Here is a 24472-nt window from a genome sequence, read left to right as displayed (position 1 = left end):
TAGGAATTTGTGCGAACATGATTATGATACGGCTCTGTGCGAACATGATTATGATATTTGTTGGATATTTCGAATTATGGTGCCATGTAATTGAAGCATTGTACTTATATTAGTTAAATCATAAAACAGGATATAAAGGAACAAACTTGACAATATAGAATAGAACATTTTAACCGAACATCGCATTGACTAATAATTGTTCTCTTATAATATGATGGAACGGATTTTATTACAAAAGTGGAGAACCAATTAGTAAAGGTGATATTTGTTATTTATTTAAAGTTTTAAATACATGTAATGAAACATTATTTTCCACAATGTCAAACCCCAAAATACTAAGAAAGTTGTTTGCAAAAAGAATTTTAATATAAACATGGGCTCGAAGCAAAATCAACAAAATAAATCAGACAATAAAAGTTAAACAAAATAAAAGCCAAGTATATTTTTCACTATTTCCCACCTTGCTTCTACTTCAGTTGAAAGTAACAAGCAAGCTACTCTGCAAGCAAGGAGATCTGGGTTTTACATGACAGGAAACGACCAAGGAAACAGATAAAATAAAATGAACTAAAAAAGAAAGGAAGTCCACACATAAAAAAATATAAGCAGATCTTTAAGCAGAAGAGAACCTAAAACCCAAAACCCTAGGCAGTAAAGAAAACTATTACGAGCTAACCACTGTAAACAAAACCCAACTCAAAGGGGTTAGCATTCTATGATCTACCTTTGCCCAGCCAATCTCAAATATACACATCTTTATCATCGCCAGTTCATCTATATCTTCAGAAAAGAGAAGGCCAGGCAGATTCGATAAGGCAGAACCAACTGCACAGTATCAACTGCCACAAGATTGGGACTGCCATCATCGAACAGAGCTTAGAAACCATTTGCTATGGTCTTAATCTCAGATACAACTGGTTTAGCACCCTTTGGGGCATCTCCAGTTTTAGAAACAGATCCACTCTCAGATTGTTTGTGGTCATCACTATCCTTCTCAGCTAGACTCAAGTCCTTGATCAATTCTGCAGCAACTTCAGGATTTTGAGCTTTAACATCATCATCCACCTCTGTCTTCTCATCAGTGGGCTTTCCTTCCCATACCTGCAATGTGAGGAGCATATTAAAATAACAAAAATATCTTAAGCACATATCAAAGAATTTCATATAACTCCCAATATAAGCACATAAGAATAAAATACTTTAAAGATGTCTTGCCTGCTTTGGGTATTGTTGCTTAGCTTTCTTCTCCAAAATTGTCTTCTGACGTGCCTCGTAGAATCCAAAATCATCCAAGATGCATGTTTTGCTGGCATACTCCTTAAAAATTTTGATCACTTTCAGACCTGGCTCCAACATTACCTGCAAACATAAACTTTGATGCTCAGATGAAAAACATCAGTACAAGGAACTAACAACTGCAAGAGCAGAACCTGATTACCTCTTGGGTATCCCTACTGTTAGTCACAGGCTTATTCTCATTGTTTTCCAAAGTAATGTGCCTCAACAAATTGTTAGGAACATCCTTAACAATGTGCCACTTCAGAGGAAAGCAACCATTCCACTTGTCTTGCTGCCAGTACTCAACACTCTTGTTAAAATCAACTGGACCAATCATTTCTGCAAGACCAACAAATTGGCCACTGGTATTAACCTGCACAGCCAACAAAACAGATAAATTACCAAAGAAATAACTATTACTAATAAACTCCATCCACAAGATGTTTGCTTACCGAGAAAAAAAGGAAAACAGGGCAACCGCCGGGTTTCTGCTGGGCCTCCTGATAAGCAGCATCAAGTTTCTTGTTGCCATTTTGTGTACTAGCCCACACATTATACTTTATGCTTTTGTGGATATCATCCTCACTGTAAGACTTGATGATGAAAAATTTGGCATCGGTGTATTCTTCAGGAAACTCAACATTGTTATACTGATCAAGGTCAGGAACAGAAACAGTCTTATCTTTCTCCTCGCTCGTGCTTAGAGCTGCAGGCAAGTTCTGCCCTTTGACCGCCAGTACTGTTGGAGCAAAACCCTTTTGGTTCTTATTGCTCTTGGCTCTAGGTCCACGGTTCAATTCATTCAAACCATCCGTGTTCTCATTGCCATAGCCAAAGAACCCACCACTCCGTCCCCTATTTTTGTATTTATTGTCAACAGCTAACCAACCTCGTCCATGAGTGCGAGAATCATATCCATGTGTTCCATAACCCATACTAGATCTCACTGTGTTTCCATACTGACTATATAACTTGTTTGAATACATCCGATTTATGTAACCAGGGGCTGCTCCCAGTGCAGGAATTGGTCTGGGATGTTGTAAGCCCTGTTATTAGAAGGAAAAACAATGCAAGGAGTTCAAATTGTTTGAACAATATAAAATAATAGACTAATGGAATAAGCAACCAATACTCCTACGTGCACAAACAATATAACAGAAAAAACCATAAAATAATTGGAAAATTATGCCCAGCTGCGTACCATAAATTGAGAATTAGGGCGGAAGTTCTGGTTCCTTGATGCAGTACTGTTATTGCCACCTGAAACTGAGGAGCTAATTATTGTGCTATTTGCTGGTCTTTGCTGCCCATCTGAAAATAGTGGGGCATCTAACCAAGTGACAGGTGAGTGTACTCCATCAAAACCAAACCTAGGATCCTGATAACCCGAATTAGGACCACGACTTGGCACAGCACCCCTTTCATATGAAGCATTGGAACTAAATGAATTTTGATAGGCCAGCTTGACAGGAGCAGAACCATTGTTACCTTTTGCATTTCTGCCATTTGTGACACCATTAGAGTTTCCATTTGCTGTTTCTACGGGGAGAGGCTTCTGATCAACAGCTACAGAGGTTGTAATCCCGCCCTGAGGAGGAATAGTAGCAGTTGGTGCAAAAGACCCACCACTAGTTGGAGTCAATGGCGGAAAATATGGAGGATACTGATAGTGTTGAGGTCCATACAGCTGACCATCATTTCCGATGGTTGGGACTGGAGACCCTGCTGGTGAATAAGGGGCATAGGGTGCATATCCATACCCATGGTGATACAACAGAGACCCATTATCTCCATAAACTCCCTGGAAAAGGAAATGTATACATTAGCAATTAAGCCATAGAAGTAAAAAATATACTAATTTAGGACAAAAATCTTACAGAAGTCAGATCAAGTCCTTCATGATTCGGTTGTCTAGAATAATCTTCCCACTCATTACCAGTCCCATCATACCCTACAAAACGCAGAATACAGCACACATGAAATGCTTATATTTCTACGTTGTCAAACTTGCAGAAATTAAACTCGAACTGGTAATAGGCAAACATGGGCATATGGTGAAGTATAAATCCATAAGCTTACCACCATAATAATAGGCAGGAGACGGGTAACCACCATGGTGAACATAACACAGAGAGGGATCCGTAAATTCTTGCGACTGAGGTGTTACAGACCGATCATAAGGAGGGACCTGTCCATTAAGAGCATTTCCCGAATTAACTGTTCCATATTGATTGCCAGAGGCCTGCACAAAATTGGAAAAGTCAATTTATGAGATACAAATTACCAAAGAAAAACATACAACCCCGGTGTGAATATACTTATTTTCAGCTGTTACTTCTGTAATATTTCAAATACTATCCTAAGATCAAAGACGCTTTTTCAATCAACAATTCAATCCGTAGGCATCAAAAAACCAAAAAATTACCTTCTCAGTGGGCTCGGGAATTTCCAGAGGCTTGGGCTTGTTGTCTAATGACAACGTTTGCTGCAAATCAGTTGCTTCTGTGCAAACAACAGAATTAAGGAACGCAGATCTCACAAAATCAAAGTTTTCAGCAAGCATAAGCCTGAACACACAAAAATCCAGAAAATCCACCAATACAAACAGCCTCAAAATTAGTTTTGAGGGCATATAAAGCATAAAACCACAAAAACTCAAACGACTCAATTTACAGGGAATTTCTAATCAGAAACTTAATCCCATGAGAAATTCAAAAGTAAAATCACCATATACAAACAAAAATCAAAAGAATATCGAAACTCGGATATTATATACCACGAAATTAACAACAAAATTGCAGTGAACCCTAAATTAAATATCAATACAAGGGAAAAATCCTTTGGATCAAATCAGAGGTTTACGAAAAGGGATCAAGAAACAAATAACAAAGCTGAAATTTAACAGCAGAGGCACAAATTCAAACAAAGGATACGATCAGCGGGACTAGCAACAGTAGCCATGTTCAAATCAATAACGAGATCTTGTTCTCCTCTTCGAGAAGAAAAATAGAACAACTCCAAAAACCGAAATCCGAATAGAGCAAATTTGAATCGAAGGGTTTTTGCCCCAAATCGAAACCCTAATAGGAGAGAGAATCAAAACTAGAGAGAGAGAGAGAGAAACGGTTCTTGCAGCCGCCAAGGGTTTGGGTTTTAAGGGAGAGAGGGTTTTGCTTTGCTCATCCAAAAGCGGTGATTCAAATAGCACCAACACGCTCTTTTCGCACTCTCCTTTACCTCACCCGCGGGTTACGTTCTGATCTCATTGTCTCTTTGTCATTGGTGGATTAGACACGTGGCTGTTACTATTGGGCTTCAGTTTTTCTGTTTTTAGTTTTATTGTTTTGTTATTGGTCTGTCGTGTATGTTTTGGGGAGGTGACGCGTGATGTTAACATTTGGCTTGCTGAATCTTGGAGAAGGGTCTTTTGAGCAAAAGATGGAAACCCTAATTAAAAAATGACACGAATACCCTTGTCCAGCTGGACTTGTGGTAACTCTTCTTCTCTGTTTTCCTGTGGGACATAATATCAATGTTTGAAATCTTTTCAGTTTATTAACGATTGAAAAATATGTAAGATTTTTTTATCTATAATCACTCATATTTAATTATTATTAATTTTTAAATATATAATATAAAAAAATTATGAATAATATATTAATTATATATAAATCTTTATACTAATAATATAAATATTATAATTTGAACTTTAGGTTTTGGTGTTAAATGAATACTTTATTCCTAGCTTATTACCATTATACCAACCTAACATCAGCTTTTATATTTTCATCAAATCATATTATTAAAGAGTTATTAAAATCAAAACTATTTTTTCATGAAAGAAAGGGAGTGTTATAAAAAAAATGGATTAGTCAATGTTTATTTCTTCACCATGTTCATAACAAGTTTATATTTATTATTATATGTGAATATATCTCACAACAAATGTAAAGTGAATATTTTTTAATGGCAGCGACTCATTTGTAAAGTGAATAGTTGTCAATGACATCATGAGAGACTCCCTTATGGGAAATAAAATTTGTATAGAGTATTTAAGTTGGTGGGTGTCGCTCACTATATTTATGGGTCTGGGGTCCATGTCAGAACTGTGGTATTACATTAGATCTCCTAGATGGCCAAAAGGTTAATAATTCAATTTTTTTAAATAACATTTATTGGAATGAACAATCACGAACCCAAAAGAGATTAATCATTTACTCTCATGGGTGGGCGTGGATACCCTTATACAAAAAACAAGTATAATACTTAGATGTTGAGTATTGTAGTCCAACTCTATGTTGATTATTAAAAATATTTTACTCTCATTTTAATTATCTAAACTCATAAATGATATTATTAAACCTAAAGATACTAATATTGTTAAGGTAAGAAATATAATATGTTCCTTAAAGTCCAAAAAAATAGTCTAATTATTAATAGACTATATTACTTATTCATAGGAAGATGAGACATACTTGTGCAAAAAACAACAAGTGTCATACTCATATATTGAGTATTGTAGTCCAACTCTTTGCTTTGCTGATTATTAAAAATATTTTATTCTCATTATAATTATCTAAACTCATAAATGGTATTATTAAACCTAAAAATACTAATATCGTTAAGGTAAGAAATAGAATATGTTCCTTAAAGTCCATAAAAAAATAGTCTAATCATTAATAGTAGAAAAAAATTAGATTAACATTTATGAGTTAATAATTATTCATTTTTAAATAAAAATATTACATATATGGTGCATACATGATACACTCACAAAGATAAAAAAAAATTAAGAGTATATAGATATTAAATGTATTATTTTATTCTGTGTTTCTATCACAACTATTTTTTATTCCTGATTACTCCTTAAACTTGAACTATTGATGAAATTAGTTCATACATATATGCAATTTTAAATTAAATTTGAATTACCATGGTGTAAGGATGGCTTACACGAGGTTATTTCTCTTCATGTAGGTTCTAAGGCTTTACAAAGTGCAATTGTAGAAGTTTTTCTAGGACACAATCACCAAAAGTAATTATAAACAACGAGGGAAGAAAATTCTCAAAGAGGTACATAAAATCAATAGTAGAACTAGTTGGATCCGATAGCTTGTTGTGTTCTTCTCAACATCACAAACTCAATTCATTCACTCACGTCTCTTTAGTTTGTTCTCAACAACTTCCTTGTCTTCCTTCGTTAAATTGTTCGATGCAATGGTTCTAAGATGAAATATTGAAGTTGCAATACAATCAATATTCATTATAACCCATTTATCATTTATTACTATTATTTGCTTAGCCAACAAAAAAGGTATATAAAACTGATAACTTAACTTGTGACTATATTGATACTCGTTGTAGTGAACCTGACTTGTAATGGGATGTGCAAGATGCTGATAAGCATAGAGAGTGGCTATGAAATAATGATGGTGCAAAAGGAGGTTGCTAGTATATGTGATGCAATGCTTTCCTTTTCCTTTTACTTGAGGTTACCAGGTACCGGATTTTACAAAGGCATGGTAGTTTTATTGTTTTAACAGTAAGTAGTTAAATGGTAATTTCAGCTTTCTACTATGAATTAAGAAGAGAAATTAACCTCACATCAATCAACCTTACATTATCTTGATGTGTTAATTTCAATTTCATTAGTAGTACTTTAAAAATATATGTATGTATGGATCAATTTTACCAATAGTTAAAGTTTAAAGAGTAATTATGAAGAAAAAATAGTTTATGGTGTTTACTTGCAAAAGACATAAAATTTAAGGGGGTTTTGTGAACTATTTCCTATTTTTCTAGGGGTTGATGCACATATATTTGTTCACACCATATTGTAATACTCGACATGTGACCTATTGGAATCATGAATTTATTGAGTGTATCACTTATTAAGCTTAAATATTATCTGTAGTATTTTATTCTTCCTAAATGGAGTATCTCGCAACTCAAACTACCTGAGGGACTTGTAGTCATAAATTTTATTAAGTCGCTATCATTAAGGTATAGAGCTTAGTGATAGCTACTCAATAGAACAAATGACTATAAGTCCCTCAAAACATGGGTTCGAGTTGCGGGAGACTCTCTTTAAGGCGAATAAAAGAATGCAATGATATTTAAGTTTAATATGTGATACGCTCAATAACTTCATTGGTCCGATGGGATACATGTCAATGTTGGAATGTTACATAGCTTAGTGGTAACAACTCAATGAAATTAATGATTACAAGTCTCTGAGATCATGAGTTCAAGTTACGAGATACTCTCTTTAAAGAAAATAAAATATTGCATAAATATTTAAGCTTAATAGGTATGTCACACTTATTAACTTTTGAACAATGACATATCAAGTTGGGGGTGTTACAATACTCAAACATAAGAAAATCAAAACCTAGTGTTTTTGTTTAATTTATATAAGCAAAATTTTACTAATTGGACCTTATAAAATGTTATCATCCTTACCATATCCAATATTTATTCAAATTTCATTTTAATGCATTTTAAAGTATTTAATTTTGAAACAATTTTTTCTAACTTTGATATGGAAAAAGATTATTTACACATTTTCCATTATAATATCATGAAGATTAATTTAAATGATTATATTTATTTTTTGATATATGATTAAGAAAATTAAGGAGATTAGCTAACTTTCTTAATAAATGTGTTCATTAGTTTTCTTATATAAGTTATATTTACTAACAAGATGTTGGTATAGTAGTATAAGGTTCTGTTAGATTTTAGGATGATCAAAATGTTAAAAACTCTATTATTGGGAGTAATATTTGTTTGGATGAACAACTACACCTCCCAGAAGAGATTAATTTCTTACTTAAAAAAATGAGGGACATCATTAATAATACCAAAAAAAATTATATTTGATTATTTGAATAATGGGGAGTTTAGGACAATGTGTATTTGTCCAAGTATAAGGGATTTGAAGCATTTAACTATATCACTGATGTCGCGCTCTTATTTTCGGCTACGCGACCTCTTAAAATCGCCACTATATTTTATAGTTAAAAATGTAGAAAAATATTTAAAGCCCAATCATATTGGGTTTTGGATTTTTTTGATATCCAGGTTTGAGAGTCGATTACGAATTGGGGAAGGTATTAGCACCCCGTTCGCCCGTAATAAAACGGTACCTAACTAATTGCATAAACTGAATACCCTTAATTTATTTGTGTCTGACAAGTTCATATTGCTCCTACATACCCCTAGGTGCAATAGAGAAATCAAGACTACGTAGTTCTTTTTTAAAAATTGGTAACTTGTTGGATTAAAAAAGTTAGAAATTGTTGGAATTTAATCGAAAGTGGAATTAATAGACAAAGAGTCAACATTGACTACTTATCCTCTTCCGACTTTGATTGATAACAGAAGTAGTACAAGTGACCGCAACCAGCTCTCGTCTCGAAGCGATGAGAAAGATGCAATACGAGTTGTAATCTCTATTAAATCCAAAAATAATTAAAACGTTTGTTATTACTATTTTTTTAACATAAAGCTTAGAAATTTGTTTGAGTTTACTTGAAGTGAAATTAATAGACGGAAAGTCAACATTTATTGCTTATCTCTTTCTCACTTCGATAGATAATAGAAATAATACAAGTAACCGCGACAGGTTCTCGGCTCGAAGCCAGGAGAAAGTTACAATATGAGTTGTAACCTCGCTTGTTGAATTTTAAAATAAGTAAGTTTTTTATTAGTTTTAGTTTTATTATTAACAAAAATATTAACTTTCTTTATGTAAATAAATGAATAAGCAAAATAATTTCTTCAAGTCTCAACAAACAAAAGGAATATAACATACTGTAATATTTATTATCTATGACCCTTTAAGAAACAAAACACAGTAACGTGAATAACAATAAAAACAAGTACATGGACATAAGGCCCAAAAGCCTTCACTGGCCTATTAACAACTATAATTTTAACTACGTGTCACTCCATCATTTCATGTATTTTTAATTATAATTGGTTAGAAAATATAAATTTAATATAAATGTAATTCACGTTTTACTTATCTAACTAATAAGAAAATGAGTGATACATAAAGTGATACAAAATTTGAAATAACAAATGTGGCTCCAATTTTACTTAGTAGTAAGGAAATAAATGGAATTGAAATTTGGAGGAAACTTACACCTGCTTTGCTCTCTTTGTTTTAGGATTAGTATTTCTTTTCGTAAATGAGAGACTAATTTCCTTCCATATGGTTAGGTGTTTAAACAAGAATCATTATTTATGAATTATTATTATAAAGATTTATATACACGTATTCAATATATTAAAATAGTTGTAATATGTTTTGGATAATCGATTATCTAGTAAGTTGTTTAGTTGTGATTTTGTATTAAATAATCGACTATTAACATGATTAATCGGTCGATTATCTAATTAATCATGGATAATGTAATAACAATGTATAAAACTCATATATTGTCAGTGTTTACATTTTTTCCCATTTTTTTATATACATGAAACTATAAATTGAATCAAAATTAGATGTTTAAATTTTGTTTGGGGTAAGAAAACCACATGTTTAAATGATATAAAGACCCTACCTCTTTGAGCCAATACACATTAGTTTGCAGAACTAATTTTAGTTGGATTATAACCAAATGCATAACCCTGATATTGATCCTAGCTAAAAATATACTTTGAGTACATTTGATATTTATATCAGTCCTCCTTTTTGCAAGTATTCTTATAAAACTAACTATAAAAAGAAAATAAAAGAAAATAAAAAGCAATGATAAATAGGAAGAATTACAAGAGGGTATTCAATACATGAGTGCAAAAAAAGTCCTCATGAATAGATTCTGAGACATTTTTAGTCCAATAGGACCTGAACTTGCTAGGCTTTAGTCTTGCCCATTCATTAGACATAAAGGTCTGGTAAACATTTGGGTGTTTCAGCTCAATCCAACTACGATTCAAGCCCGAACTCATTTGGGTAGCCCAATTATTTGTACTATGGTCACTTATATAAAAGTAGTTTTTAATATTTGGTGTGTGATCAGCACCACTAGAAATTTTCAGGTTAGATAAAAAAGGAAAGAACAATAGTTAGGTATGGTGGTTGCAATTTCCCACGGTTGGGGCACACAACACCTAGAACTAGGATTGGAAAGAAGCGAGAATAAGTACACAGAGATAGAGAGAATTAATAGGCAAAAGCATGAGAAAGAAAGAGTCATAATGTGAGTGATGGAAAAAGATTGGTGATGAGTATCCATTATAAAAAAAATGCACCTCTTATGCGCACTAACATGTGACCGAGCACAAAGCCACAATTTGCACCACTACAAACACAAACTCAGTTTCTGTGGGGCCACAGTTATTGAATTTTGGATTTTTTCATTAACCTTGTAATGTACATACCAAATTTATTATTCCATTGAAGAAATAAAGGGGAAATGGTACAATGAGTCAAGGAAGCTAGAGAGGGAGAGAAAGACAAAATGGAAAATGTTTTGTTTCATAACGAATACAAGTCACTATTTATAGCACTAAATATAATTGATAAGCAAAAAGACTTACTAATGCACAAGACTTTTGAAGATTTAAACATATAACATCATTGTCATTAAGCAATTACTTTATCATTATATTGAAGTCATACTCTTTATTATAGGACTAGATACAAATAGATAAATCATATCTAAATAATATAATAAAATACTGAATGAAATAATATTTTACAATCTCTAACACCAAGTACCCATTTCATTTTAAAGAAATAATAATGTAAAATGTAATGAAATGTATACTCAAATTAAAATATACCATAGCAATAAGGTAGTGATACAATGATATAAAGTCTATTAGATTCCAAAAACAACTAAAATATCAAATGTTTGATTCATGATAGCAACACTGGTTAAGAAGAGTAGTCACATACTGGATTACTTTCTTTACCCTTGAACAACAAAAAACTTCAAATATAGGATAAGAATGTGTGGGGCCATGCCATCTTCCCCCTCACGCAAGCCAACAAGTTAGAACCATTACCCATTCACCCAAGTCATCAAACACTTCAACACTTACACACTCATCTCATCATTGCCATCACTGAATTATATCCCACTCTTTCTTCAAATGACATGTTCCCATTCACACTGTTGTGTTGTCAATGACTCTCCATCTCATAAACACTACCTAACTATTATAGAGACAATGCTTTTCATTTATTCTCTTTACGACTTGTTTACTTTTTGTTATGTGTTTCTCTACCTTGGTCTAAAATCTAACCCAAGTTTAGTTTCTTAAAAAGTGAGAACAAAACACAGAAAAAAAGTTGTAGCTTTTCTGTGATGGGGTGTTGATGAAGAAAGAGCTGGTGCAATCTGCATAGCTGGATTTGGTATAATGGGTAATTGCTGGTGTAGGCTGGAATCACAAGATTATAGAGTTTCAGTCAATGCAAAACCAGGTTGGTTTCAGCATAACAACAAAAACTTGCTTTTTCTCTATTTTCTATTTTTGTGGTATTCATAATTTATCAGTGTCTGGTATGATTAGTGTTTTTGGTGTGTTTTTTGTTAGAGATTTGGATTAGATAACTTATTTTCTTCCTTCTCTATTTCATTTTCTCTCTTCAAGTTGTTTCTTTGTTCTCTTTTCTTCTTCTTTTTGCTCTACTTTTTTCTTTCAATATTCTATCTCTGGTACTTAGGATGATGATATTGTTAAGGTTTCATTGATTGGAGTATTTCAATTTCCTTCTTGTTTTCATTGATTACCCTTTTATTCTGTTTCATTGAAACTTGTCTTGGTGTTCTTTAATTAAATCATTAATGTAGTATAACGCGTTGGTCTAGTGGTGTAAGACATCATTGGATCTTTAGGATGATCAAAAAGTCAAAGATTAGATTCCTGTAAGTAACACTTGTTGGTAAAAATAACCACGTACCCATAACTAATTAGTTATTTACTTAAAGGTGAAAGATAACTTAGTGATACAAAAAAATCATTAATATAGTGTAACTTCTTGTTCTGCTTCAAAAGTGTGTCTTATATGAAAACCTCTAACTTTAGGGTGTTGAGTATTATTCCAAGTCCTAACTATATTTTCTATGAAAACTAGTGGTCAATTCTTAAAATATACTCCATTATTTTCCATCACAATTAGAATATGTTTCCATAATCCCATGCTTTTGATAGTGTCTAACTTTTTCCCTCTTCTATGTCTCTATGGTGGAATGTGAAATGGAGCTTACGTATATTTCGTGATTTTATTACATCATGACCTGTAATATTTGTTTTCAATTTTCAGCCCTCATACTAGAGTTTAAACTTTTTACTTATAGGTAGTGAACTTAGGAGATAATTTTTTTGTATAACCCTCCCTAGCATTAACTATTAAATGTAATTCACGTCAGAACTTATTTACGAGTTGAGTTTTAAAGGAGAAGAAAAGATAAAGGAAAGCTTCAGAGTCATGAAATAAACTTGTAAGATGACTCTGAAGTCTTCCATTTTCCTTCATTTCTCTCCAAAACCCAACCTGCAAACTTAATGTCTTTGATATTTTTTATTCATTTGTGTATATGATTTGTTCTCATTTCTCTAATTGATTGACCAAAAAGAGCAAAACCAGGCAATGAAACAAAGGAATGATGATAGTAAGTTACCATCTAATCCTGAAGAAGTAGAAGTTCTGCGGCGCGATTCCGCTGTGAATCCATTGGTTGCATTCACTTATGATGAGCTAAAGATAATGACTGGAAATTTTAGGCCAGATAGTGTGTTAGGAGGAGGTGGATTTGGAAGTGTTTATAAAGGCTTTATTTCTGAGGAGTTAAGACAAGGGCTTCCTCCTCTGGCTGTAGCTGTTAAGGTTCATGATGGTGATAATAGTCATCAAGGACACAGAGAATGGCTGGTAATCTTAATTTCTATATTCCAATGATGTTTTTTCCATGTCTTTAAGCAACAATTTTGTAGTTTATAGCACAAACTACTGATATTTTGTACTATAAACTTTAAAATTCTTGTCAAAGTAATCTTATAGAGATGTATAGATAACAAAATTTATACCTTTGTGTAGATTGTTTTCTATCAAAATACTTCACTCATATATATATATATATATATATATATATATATATATATATATATATATATATATATATATATATATATATATATATATATATATATATATATATATATATATATATATATATATATATGAGTGAAGTATTAATATAAAAATTCTGAGAATAATAAATATGACCTTACAATCATACATGGATAATCATTTAAAAAAGTCATATGCATGTGTGATGTATCTTTTCATCTTCACTGCTCAAATAAGATCCAATTATTCATATTAACATTTCTCACAGTAACACAATGTTCTTAAGTGAGTGACTCTAATTGGATTGGATAGAGATGTTGACACGTGAAACCCATTTTTTAAAGGTCCACTTTTTATTTATTTTTGAATTAAATAATTAAAAAACATCTACCTTTCTCATACCATCATATTTCAATACCTGATGGTCCAATACAGGATAGAATCTCATTTCATCTTGTTAGCTATAATATGATGTCACATCTTTATGTTTTTCTGATGAAAAATAATGTAAGGTTGGTTAAAAGTTTCATTACTTTGTAGGCCGAAGTTATATTTCTGGGGCAGCTTTCACATCCAAATCTAGTGAAATTAATTGGATACTGCTGTGAAGATGAACATAGGGTGCTAATATATGAGTATATGGCTAGGGGAAGTGTGGAAAACAATTTGTTCTCTAGTAAGTATTTTCTGCCACCTTTTCTGTATAATGTAAATATGTGCTTTTTATTGTATCAAATATACTTTGATTCATAGCAGAACGTTTTATTCCTAACTAAACAGTCTTTGCAATCGGTGGATCCTTGCAATTAGCATTACTCTTTGCTCAATACTCAACCCTGTCTATTGGATCATGTTGTTTTTTTTAGAAGAAAAAAAATAGAAATTATAGTTGAATATGAGAGGAGTTTTTTTTCTAGTACAAAGGATATTCCATCACTTTTGAGTAATGAATTAATCTCTTTTGAGGTGCGTGATTGCCCCTTCCAACATGTGTTGTTCACAAGAATCAAAACATTAAACTTGTGATTATCTTGTAGATCTAATAAAACCTTATACCAGTAAACCAATGTTGTGTTGATAATATGAGAGGAGTTTGATCATGGATGAAAATTACATATACATTATATAATAATCAGAAGAGCAACTTTGGTAGGTAGAACTATAGAAGAGTTCAGGATAGTATTTGCTCCAACAATCTTCAAGATACTACACACCTGACAATAGCATTTAATGCATGTTTATTGGACCATTCAACCGCCTATAGCTATTCCCTGAGTGCATTTTGATTACACTAAACCTTAGGCTTGAATGAACTGAAATCTGTTGTCTCATATCTATGTCATGTAATTATAAATAGTTAAATCTTTTTTATTATTATTATTATTATTATTATTATTTTTGTTTCATTATAGGATCCGAGATATCAAATCTATATTCATCTAGAATCTACTAGATGAAATTAGTAGAATATCAATATAGGATCCTTTTTATCACCCTCTTTTATTGGATTCTTCTAGAAATTTGCAGCATATTCCAAGAGATCTTCTTTCACTTTTAATATATGATAATTAAAAGTTAATGATGTTAATGATGCATAGTGTGGGTCCTTGGTGACTTCAGTTTACCTGTTTACTTAAATATTGCAGAAATATTGCTTCCCTTGCCATGGTCCATACGAATGAAGATTGCATTTGGTGCTGCAAAGGGACTTGCATTTCTTCATGAAGCAGAGAAACCTGTCATCTACCGTGATTTCAAGACATCTAATATTTTATTGGACTCGGTCAGTTTACTTCAAAAAAGTTTATGTTAACTAAAAATGAAAACAAGAAATCATATTGGTTCAGAGTATTTGTGATGAAGTAAAAATAATAATGTGTATACAGATGAGCAATTAAAGTTTAACTATTTAAGCATATATTGTGAGGTGAATCATATAATAATTTCCATAATCTACTTGTATGTAGTTTAGATTTAGCACAGAATATGTAATTTTGGCTCATTGGCATTGCTCATAAAGACATTATACTATATCAATAAGGAGTTAGTCTAGTGGTGTAAAGTCCCATTGAATCCCAATGGACTAAAATGTCAAATGTTCGATTTCTAGGAGTAACACTTGATGGAAGAATGAATTAGTTATTTAGCCAAAAAGTGAAGGATACCATTAGTTATACAAAAAAAATACATTATACTATAAGGACTAGTTCTAATTTTCATCACTTTTGCTTTTCTACACCACTTTTTACATTAGTTAATGATATCTAAATTCTTAGTTAACTCATGTATTGGTTGGTTAATCACACATAGGAATGCAAGTGAAACACAAACTACAAGTTTTCTCATGGTTAACCAATGTAAAGTGGTGTAGGAAAAAGTAGTGTGAAAGAACATTATTCATAAAAATGTATTTCAGGTCATGTTGAGCTTGTCATATAAATACTAATAGCTTAGAGGTTAATACAAAATGATAGTGTTTTATTTCTGATTGGGCCATTGAAAAACACTATATATCTAGTTTTCTATGTATGTCTGATGTACTTTTACCTACCTCTAAGAGCCCTTTTGTGAGTTGGACTTTGAAGGAGACGTAATGGAAATAGAATGCTTCAGAGTCATGAAATAAATTATACGCTTGTGAGATGACACTGAAACTTTCTCTTCATTCTCGTCCAAAATCAAACTTACAAACAAACCCTAAAGGAACAGGACATAATAAAGCTCTTGTGTATTATTACCTCAGATATGTTTGCACTAATAATTTTTGTGAAACAATGACTGACAATGTTAGTATATCGTAATATATCTGTTAGGTATCAATTGTTGAAGCAGAAACCACAATGCTCATAAAATACACTGTCTGCATATAAATATTAGTTTAGACTCTTCTACATCAAAGGCTATAATGTTTCCAAACTAAGCCTGCTCTTAACTTACCTATGTTGATTTTTCATGTTTTAAAAACAGGACTATAATGCAAAACTTTCTGACTTTGGCCTCGCTAAAGATGGACCAGTTGGAGACAAATCTCATGTTTCCACTCGCATAATGGGAACATATGGTTATGCTGCACCTGAATACATAATGACAGGTAAAGCCACTTCAAAAACTAGAATTTTCAGCACTCTTTTATGCAATATAATGTTCACTTTTAAGAGGGATTTAAAGGGAACAGAATTGTAAGTTCATATTTCACTGTACACCTTAAAGGCCACAGAGTGCACTGTAGAATACTTGCTCTAATTAAAACAACAATCAAGCCTTTATTGAACTAGGTGAGGTCGGCTACATGGATCAAACGATGCCATAATACTTTATCTATTCATGTTCTTTGACAAAATATTGAGCTCTAAGTTTTTTATATCATTTCCCCTATCGTGTTTTTGGTCTCCCTTTTCGTTTAAGAATTGGACTAGCTTTCATTTAATCTATTCTCAGCTTCTACCGGTCTCCTCCACACATGTCCAAACCATCCAAGGCGCAACTCTACCGTATTTTTTACAATAGGAGCTACTCCAACTTTCTCCCTCATACGTTCATTTATAATCATATCTTATTTAGTATGTCCACTCGTCTAAATGCAACATTCTCATTTCTACTATATGGAGTCTATTCTCCTTTTGACATTTTATCGTCCAACATCCAGTCAGATATAACATCTAAATCATCTATTATGCAGGTCATCTGACCCCTAGAAGTGATGTTTACAGTTTTGGTGTAGTTCTTCTTGAACTTCTGAGTGGAAGAAAATCCTTAGACAAGTTCAGACCAGCTAGAGAGCAGAACCTTACAGATTGGGCACTTCCATTGCTGAAGGAAAAGAAGAAAATACTAAATATTATAGATCCAAAGCTAGAAGGCGATTATCCAATAAAAAGTGTTCACAAGGCTGCAATGCTTGCTTATCATTGCTTGAACAGAAACCCAAAAGCAAGGCCTCTAATGCGAGATATAGTAGATTCATTGGAGCCTTTGCAGCAGGCACACAATGAGGTACCTATTGAAAAAACATTCACCATAATCAATGATGTTCCTGAAACAGATTTGAAAAAGAAAGATGCAGAATAAGTGAATGAGGGTCTTGTTTTAGGATATTAGATTTCCTTCTCATGTTCATAGGGACAGGTTTTGACTTACCTTGTGTTTATTAACATGAATATATGCATTTTCTTTTGGTTCTATATCCTTTTCTTTGATTTCCATCATATTTGTTGTATCCTATAAAGAACATATACTTCAATATCCTTTACATACTTCTATCTGATACCCAAACATAAGATTCATAAGATTCAATATACCAAGTGGAACTGTAGAAAGAGAAGAAACATAGTGCATGTTTTGCATATAATTTTGGAATTGTGGACAAAAGAAATGATTTCTTATGACAGTATAATTTTTATTTTGTAATTAGTACTATCTAAAAAGTATGTTCCTCATTATGAATTTCAAAACAAGAAGTTTATATTTATTATGTTTTATGGAATTTATTCACACATGCATATACCAAATATATCATACTGTAACATTTTCAAAAATATATGTATCTATGTAAGGGATAGGTGTCGTATAAGTACCCATGTAATTATTAATGAAGTGGAATTCAATTGGATTGCGATATGAACTAATATCAAATTACACAGAAACAAGCAATAGTAGTAGCAGGAAGTATTGCAGCTTGCAAAAAAGACTACATAACATTATTTATCTTTTTTCCTTTGGGTGTCCACTAAGATGTCCGTGACAACGGGTTGGACATACGTGGTTAATATGCTTAAGTTGCCTCACAATCTATGAAAGTAGTTAAGTATTGCATGTGATCAGTATTGCATGAGCATGTCTATTTGTGAAAAAAGGGCATAAAATATCATGTCATGTTCACCCTAAAATAGGCAACCTTGCGAACGATTCACTATATAGTTAAAAAATAAAGAGAATAATAAAAAGTAAGTGAAATTAAAAAATAATCTGTTCTCAACAATTACACATAAGAATATATTAGTTCAAACAATTTAACATACATATCTTCAAGTCTAATAGAATATGAAAATATAACACTTATAAATTAAGATCATGATACATGTGGATGGCCTGCCTTGCTCGTTAAAAAAGTTTGTGGCGAAGCAAACATTTTGGGCTTATACACATATTTTTCATGTGATACTCGCCCCCATAACCGTAAGCGAGCGGAACATAACCCAAATTGCCCAAAACCTTATTCCTTTGCACATTATGTTGCTATAAGTATAAGAGTGAATTACACTAATACCCCTGAGTTTTAGTGAAATTATACAAACTATCCAAACCTTTTTAAAATATATACAAACTACCCATATTTATATTATACATATATATTACACTGACTACCCCTGTAAGAGATATAAATGTAATTTCTTAAACAAAAATAGTGACGGTGTAATTAAGTCAAACAAAATATGTTATATTGTGGAGACAAGTCCAAATAGTATAAACTTTGATGTATATTCATTAATTTTTATTCATTACAAACTACATCAATAAGTCTAAGGAGGTGTTTAAATTACTCTCGTATTATATTGTAACTAACCAAAATAAAGAATAAACATTGACTCTTATACTATTTGGACTTGTCTTTACAATATATCTGGCTTAATTAAACCCGTCACCATTTTTTATTTAAGAAATTATATTTATCTATCTTATAGGGTAGTTAGTGTAATGTATATATATAATTAGGGGGTTTGTGTAGGTTTTAAAAGGTCTGAGTGGTTTATGTAATTTTACTAAAACTCAGGGGATGTCAGTGTAATTATTCTAAGTATAAATGGCAAAGTAAAATTGAGTAAATTAGTTTTTTGCAAAATTTTGCTCTTTTAAAAATTATAGGAATCAAATATGCAAACAAAAGTCAAAATAAAGAACAAATAGTGCAAAAGGGCAAATAGTAGAGATAGAGAAATCTCACACCAAGATTCACTATGTAATTTAAGTATCACTATGAAATCTCACACCAAGATTCTCTCAAGTTAATCACTCAAATTCCCAAACAAGAAACTACACCACTCTACTTGTTTTACATTTTTCAATCACCAAAACCTATGGTGATTATTCTTAGTAATAAAAATGAAGAAGTCTAAGTATGACTAAGGATCACTAATATCCAATTTTGTTTGATATAGATCCTTATAAGACAATCACACTCAATATTAAAAATTGGTCTAAGTTTTCCATACTTATAAAAGTACATCAAAGTTTTTTTTGAAAACTATACTTTCTGAAATGCAAAGATATGATTAAAAGTGTGTGATTCAAGTTGTAGGAAATAGTGTGTTTTGTCTTAGGATAATTTAGATAGAGTTTCAAGAAGTACAAGTATGAGGTACCTCTTGAAAGAAGTTTGTTAAGATATTGATTTGTTTATGAATATATTGATTTAATTCCAAATTCAAAACTTCAGCAATATCACTGGATAATCAATCGGTTACTCAGTCATAGTAATCAATTAGTCAATCGTAGTGTCCACTAATATAATCGGTTAATCAATTTTAATAATAGATTGTTGTCCATTATTTTTTAAGTAATTTATTACTCAATTTAAACAATTATTACGTGGAGAAAACGACCTAACATACCAATGCTACATATAAATGAATAAGTCAAATAAAATAACAATTGAGTAAGAATTGACATGAATAAACTCTGAAAATTGAAAGATGAAATATTTTGTGTGTTGAAAAAGAGGGCATATAATTCAATTAAAAAACAGGATAATGAGTAATATTTGGTAAAAATTGTCAGTTTTTTTTGTTAGTAAATAAAAGGTTGAATTATTTCAGTTTTTTTCTTTTCCATCCCCTAATAGTGATTGAATAATGATGGAATATTGCAGGCACTTCTGAAAAGATGAAAAATGTAAGAAACAAATACACGTGGCATGATACTAGTGAACTCATTGGATTGTGGCCTTAGAACCACTTCAGAAAATCTACATACATTCAGAACCTCTCATCCTATTCCAAAGTCCTTAACTTGCTAAGCACAAGTGAAAAGCATCAAAGGATGATGCTATTGTTCACAATAACTCATAACAGAAACTAGCATACCCAAAGTTGCCATAACCATAACCATAACCATAACCATAACCATGTCACTGTCTACCACCACTAGTGGCCACTCATCTCTATACTCTGCACTTACATTACCAAGAACCACTATAATCCACAACAAACTCTTTTCTCCAACAACAAAGTTCTGTTCTTCAAGAAACCACACATATTCTGGTGTTTCATCTAGTTTCTCAAATACCCTTTTGCCAAAAAAGTTTCCTTTTGTGGTTAGAGCTTCTTCTTCTTCTTCTTCATCATCATCTGAGGTTGGGTCAGAAGCTTCCAAACAGGAGAATGGTGAGAAGAGTGAAGGAGGAGAGGAGCCATATGAAGAGTATGAGGTAGAGATAGAGCAGCCTTATGGACTCAGGTTTGTTAAGGGAAGGGATGGTGGAACTTACATTGATGCTATTGCACCAGGTGGATCAGCTGATAAGGCTGGAGTGTTTAGTGTTGGGGATAAAGTACTTGCTACCAGGTATGTGTTTTCATGTTCTTTCTCTTTCTACAAGTTTCTTTTTTGGTAGAATTAGATAGAGTTTAGAAGGTATTATATCAAATTTGGTGCAACTCTTAAGATTTGTGCTAGAATATCATGCTCAAGATAGTTAATTGGAGGCCTATTTAGTCCGGGATAAACATTTATCGTCCAACAAAATGTGCTGTAAATCCGTGTCATAGACTTTGATTGGTCAATTGATTTAAATATCTAATAGTTAATAATGAGACAATGTTATGGTTGTGACACGCTTTGTGGGACAACAAATGTTATCCCATATGGTCATGCTCGGCTTATTCGGTTGTAGATTGGTATTAAATTGAATTTCAGGTGATGATTAACCTCATTTGAAAATGACTTTGGATGACTTCAAATGATACCAAATCAGGTTTCTGTAAGGCCAAATAGTTATCCTATGCATATCATATTGGTTGTCTTGTGATATGTATTAGTTAACTTCAAAATTCTTTTGGAAAGTAAAATTGAATACTTAATGTTTGATTCATAATATTTGAGTGGATGAATTATGAACAAGTTCAATATCTGCAGTGCAGTTTTCGGGACTGAAATTTGGCCAGCTGCAGAATATGGAAGGACAATGTACACAATTCGCCAGAGAGTTGGGCCATTACTCATGAAAATGCAGAAGAGATACGGTTAGTTATGTATGCATTTTTGCAACATGTGAAGTGTCCTATATGTTGTAGTCTAGTCGCTTGGAAACTTCGCTCGCAAATCCCTAAGCCATGGCTTCTCTTTTCTGACAGGAAAAATTGATACCTCGGGTGCGTTAACTGAAAAGGAGATCATCAGAGCTGAGAGGAACTCTGGTGTAGTCAGTAATAGAGTGAGGGAAATTCAGGTAAGTATCATGATGTTAAAACTGCAAAAATATAATCCTTAAAATTTCAAACCTTTTGTGTAAGATGTTTTCTCTCATAAAGTAAGATATCAGTTTCATCACTGTCACTCCTCAAACTTACAAAAACTTTCAGATGCAAAACTACTTGAGGAAAAGGGAACAGAAAGAGAGCCGAGAAAGGGAATTGCGAGAAGGATTATTTCTCTATAAGTAAGATTTTGTGACTCGAAATCATTTTCGTTATGACCCTCTTTCGTTTGTATAGTATTTCATTTATCTGGCCCTTCACTTTTCATAATGCAATTATATTCTTCCAAAGGGATGAAGTTCAACTTCTTGTCTGAAATTATTATTTCATGGATGCTATTATTTGTGTGCTGCCCAAATTTATTTGCAGTTTCTATATATAAAAGATGCATTTCACTATTTTTTATCTTCAATAGTGTGAAAGATTTAGTAACACTTCCTTTACTACCCAAATGCATGTTAAAATATAGAATTAAGACATGAACTTGCTTCTTGTTTGACAAGGAACATGAGAGGACAAAAGGTTCATATATAAAATCGTAATCTGGATTTTGTATCTGATAATTGTCTTTCATTAGCTATTATTTTCGGAATTTTTAGCTTTCCTTTCTATTCTCAGACCTTTGCCTACTAGATTCTATCATCGCATGCTTATGGCCAGAACAATTATTTAAATACAAAATTTATGTCAACCTTAGCATACAATTTGCATAATATCTAAACTGAAAGAGTATAAAAAATTGATGCTATCTACCTGATATTCTTACTGAAATTATCTGTTCTTGGATTAAATGCTGAAGGAATGCCAAATATGAGGAAGCACTAGAGAAATTTGAGTCTGTTTTGGGAACAAAGCCTGAACCTGAAGAAGCAGCAGTTGCAAGTTACAATGTTGCTTGTTGTTACTCTAAGCTAAACCAGGTTAATGTTTTTTTTCATATTACAAAGTTCATGTTGCTCATGTAAAATTTGGTCCTGGATTATTCTTGTTGAGGAGACTTAGTCCCTTGATTTATACTTGCTCACATCAAAACGTGCTAAGATTGTCGTAAAGCATAGTTCTACAACTACTAGGCTTGGTTATCACATTGAAGCACCATCTACAATTGACCAATCCTAAAAAAAAACCTCTCAAAATATAAGCCTCTTATCTATCTTGATTTGCCTCATTTCGAGATTACTAGCTTTCTTCTATGTAATTGAATTTTCGACAGCTAGCATCTGATTCCTTAAAAAATAGAAACTAAACTGTGAGTATCTGCTCATATGCATACCGATAAAGGTAATATTATTCTTTGTTATTGCATTTTTTTTGTCGGCTAAGGATTCAGTCGTCCTACGCGTTGTTTTGTCAGCTAAGGATTCAGTCGTTCTACGCGTTGTGTACTAATAGCGTAATAAATTTCTATAACAGATTCAAGCCGCGCTATCTTCGCTCGAAGAAGCTCTGAATGCTGGGTTCGAAGACTTTAAGGTGATCAATCTACTAAATTTTATTTATCACATTCTTAGTATACTGGCTAAGCCCCCAAATATTATTGTTCTTTTAACAGAGAATCAGAACTGATCCCGACCTTGCCAATGCAAGGGCGTCGGAGGAATTCGATCCACTAGTAAAAAGATTCGACGAATCATTTATCAACGAGAATGCCATCAATGCCATTAAATCACTTTTTGGCTTTGGTAAGAAGAAATAACTAAGGATCTAGCCATACAAATTGAAGGGCTCAGTCCCATTGTGTGGACACAAGGCTTAAAGTGGAGCTGAACAATTAGTTGCTTGCTTAAGCAACATGATATTATGGCATTTTTCATTTTCTATGTATAAATTTATAGTTAACTACAGGCCTCTCATTATCTTCTGCTATTCAATTTTTTACCCTTCCACTGGTTCTTATGGCATGTTATTTTAACATGATTTCACCATATACATGCCTTGCTTGGTAAGCTGTTACTATATTTCATTATAATATGTTGGTGCATATACATGAAGCTAAAATCTTATTGGGTTAATATATGTATAGTTTATAATTGTGACATTAATTTTTGGGTGTGCCTTGGCACAAGGATAAGATTATTGCCTTGTGGCATGGAGGTTATGCACTTAAATCTTGGAAACAATTTCTCTGCTACTATCGTTGGTTTTGATGGGTTGGCTTGGTTGAAATGGATAAGGGTAAAAACCTTTTCCTGGTTCATGCTACTTGGAGACAAGAATATGTGTATCTTATGCTTACTTTAGGACTTTATCTGAATTTCTTATTTGGTTTTGAACTTTAATTTCAATGATTCATCTCTCTCTTTGGTAGCAACAACAAATGGGTTGAAGGTGTATAATGAAGATGAATAAATCTATATCATTTCTAGATGGATTAAATAGAAATTTGGACTAGATCAATCACAAAATTGAAATCCAACAACATAATCAACTTTTGTTTAGCAAATGAAAGTACACAATTTATGAAGATGCATGATTATAGAATAACATTGTGCAATAGTTTTCTCATGCCCTGATATATAAATGATATATATATATATATATATATAACATCACAAATACATTATCATTAGAAAATAGAAAAAAATGTAATACATGTAATTCAGGAATATTCCTATCTATGAAATGGTTGTTT

General features: G+C 32.3%; 3 protein-coding genes across 5 annotated transcripts; 2 read left to right on the top strand and 1 right to left on the bottom strand.

Annotated features, from left to right (window-relative positions):
- Window positions 430-4453, bottom strand: LOC109348290. The gene is made up of 9 exons (XM_019588674.1): window positions 4212-4453; window positions 3704-3780; window positions 3358-3520; window positions 3156-3229; window positions 2480-3079; window positions 1731-2324; window positions 1439-1651; window positions 1216-1359; window positions 430-1101 (listed from the first exon to the last, which is right to left on the bottom strand). Exons 1-9 carry the CDS (start codon window positions 4237-4239, stop codon window positions 877-879), a joined length of 2118 nt encoding a protein of 705 aa, XP_019444219.1. The 5' UTR covers window positions 4240-4453; the 3' UTR covers window positions 430-876.
- LOC109348299 (probable serine/threonine-protein kinase PBL16) lies at window positions 11294-17622 on the top strand. The gene is made up of 6 exons (XM_019588685.1): window positions 11294-11719; window positions 12876-13171; window positions 13910-14045; window positions 15016-15152; window positions 16337-16460; window positions 17049-17622. The coding sequence occupies exons 1-6, from the start codon at window positions 11656-11658 to the stop codon at window positions 17435-17437; spliced, it is 1146 nt and encodes a 381-aa protein (XP_019444230.1). The 5' UTR covers window positions 11294-11655; the 3' UTR covers window positions 17438-17622.
- LOC109348279 lies at window positions 20337-23728 on the top strand. Of its 3 annotated transcripts, XM_019588651.1 has the most exons (8): window positions 20337-20929; window positions 21500-21606; window positions 21718-21812; window positions 21946-22022; window positions 22640-22764; window positions 23258-23313; window positions 23393-23537; window positions 23609-23728. In XM_019588651.1, exons 1-7 carry the CDS (start codon window positions 20490-20492, stop codon window positions 23534-23536), a joined length of 1044 nt encoding a protein of 347 aa, XP_019444196.1. In that variant the 5' UTR covers window positions 20337-20489; the 3' UTR covers window position 23537; window positions 23609-23728. The 3 variants fall into 3 exon arrangements, with proteins under 3 accessions (XP_019444196.1, XP_019444187.1, XP_019444205.1); XM_019588642.1 differs by having other exon boundaries at window positions 20338-20929; window positions 23393-23728; XM_019588660.1 differs by having other exon boundaries at window positions 20427-20929; window positions 22640-22760; window positions 23254-23313; window positions 23393-23728.

Source organism: Lupinus angustifolius, chromosome LG01, assembly GCF_001865875.1.
Source record: "Lupinus angustifolius cultivar Tanjil chromosome LG01, LupAngTanjil_v1.0, whole genome shotgun sequence".
Lineage (NCBI taxonomy): Eukaryota > Viridiplantae > Streptophyta > Magnoliopsida > Fabales > Fabaceae > Lupinus > Lupinus angustifolius.
Note: the sequence above shows the minus strand (reverse complement) of the source record. Positions and strands in the feature narration are given on the sequence as shown.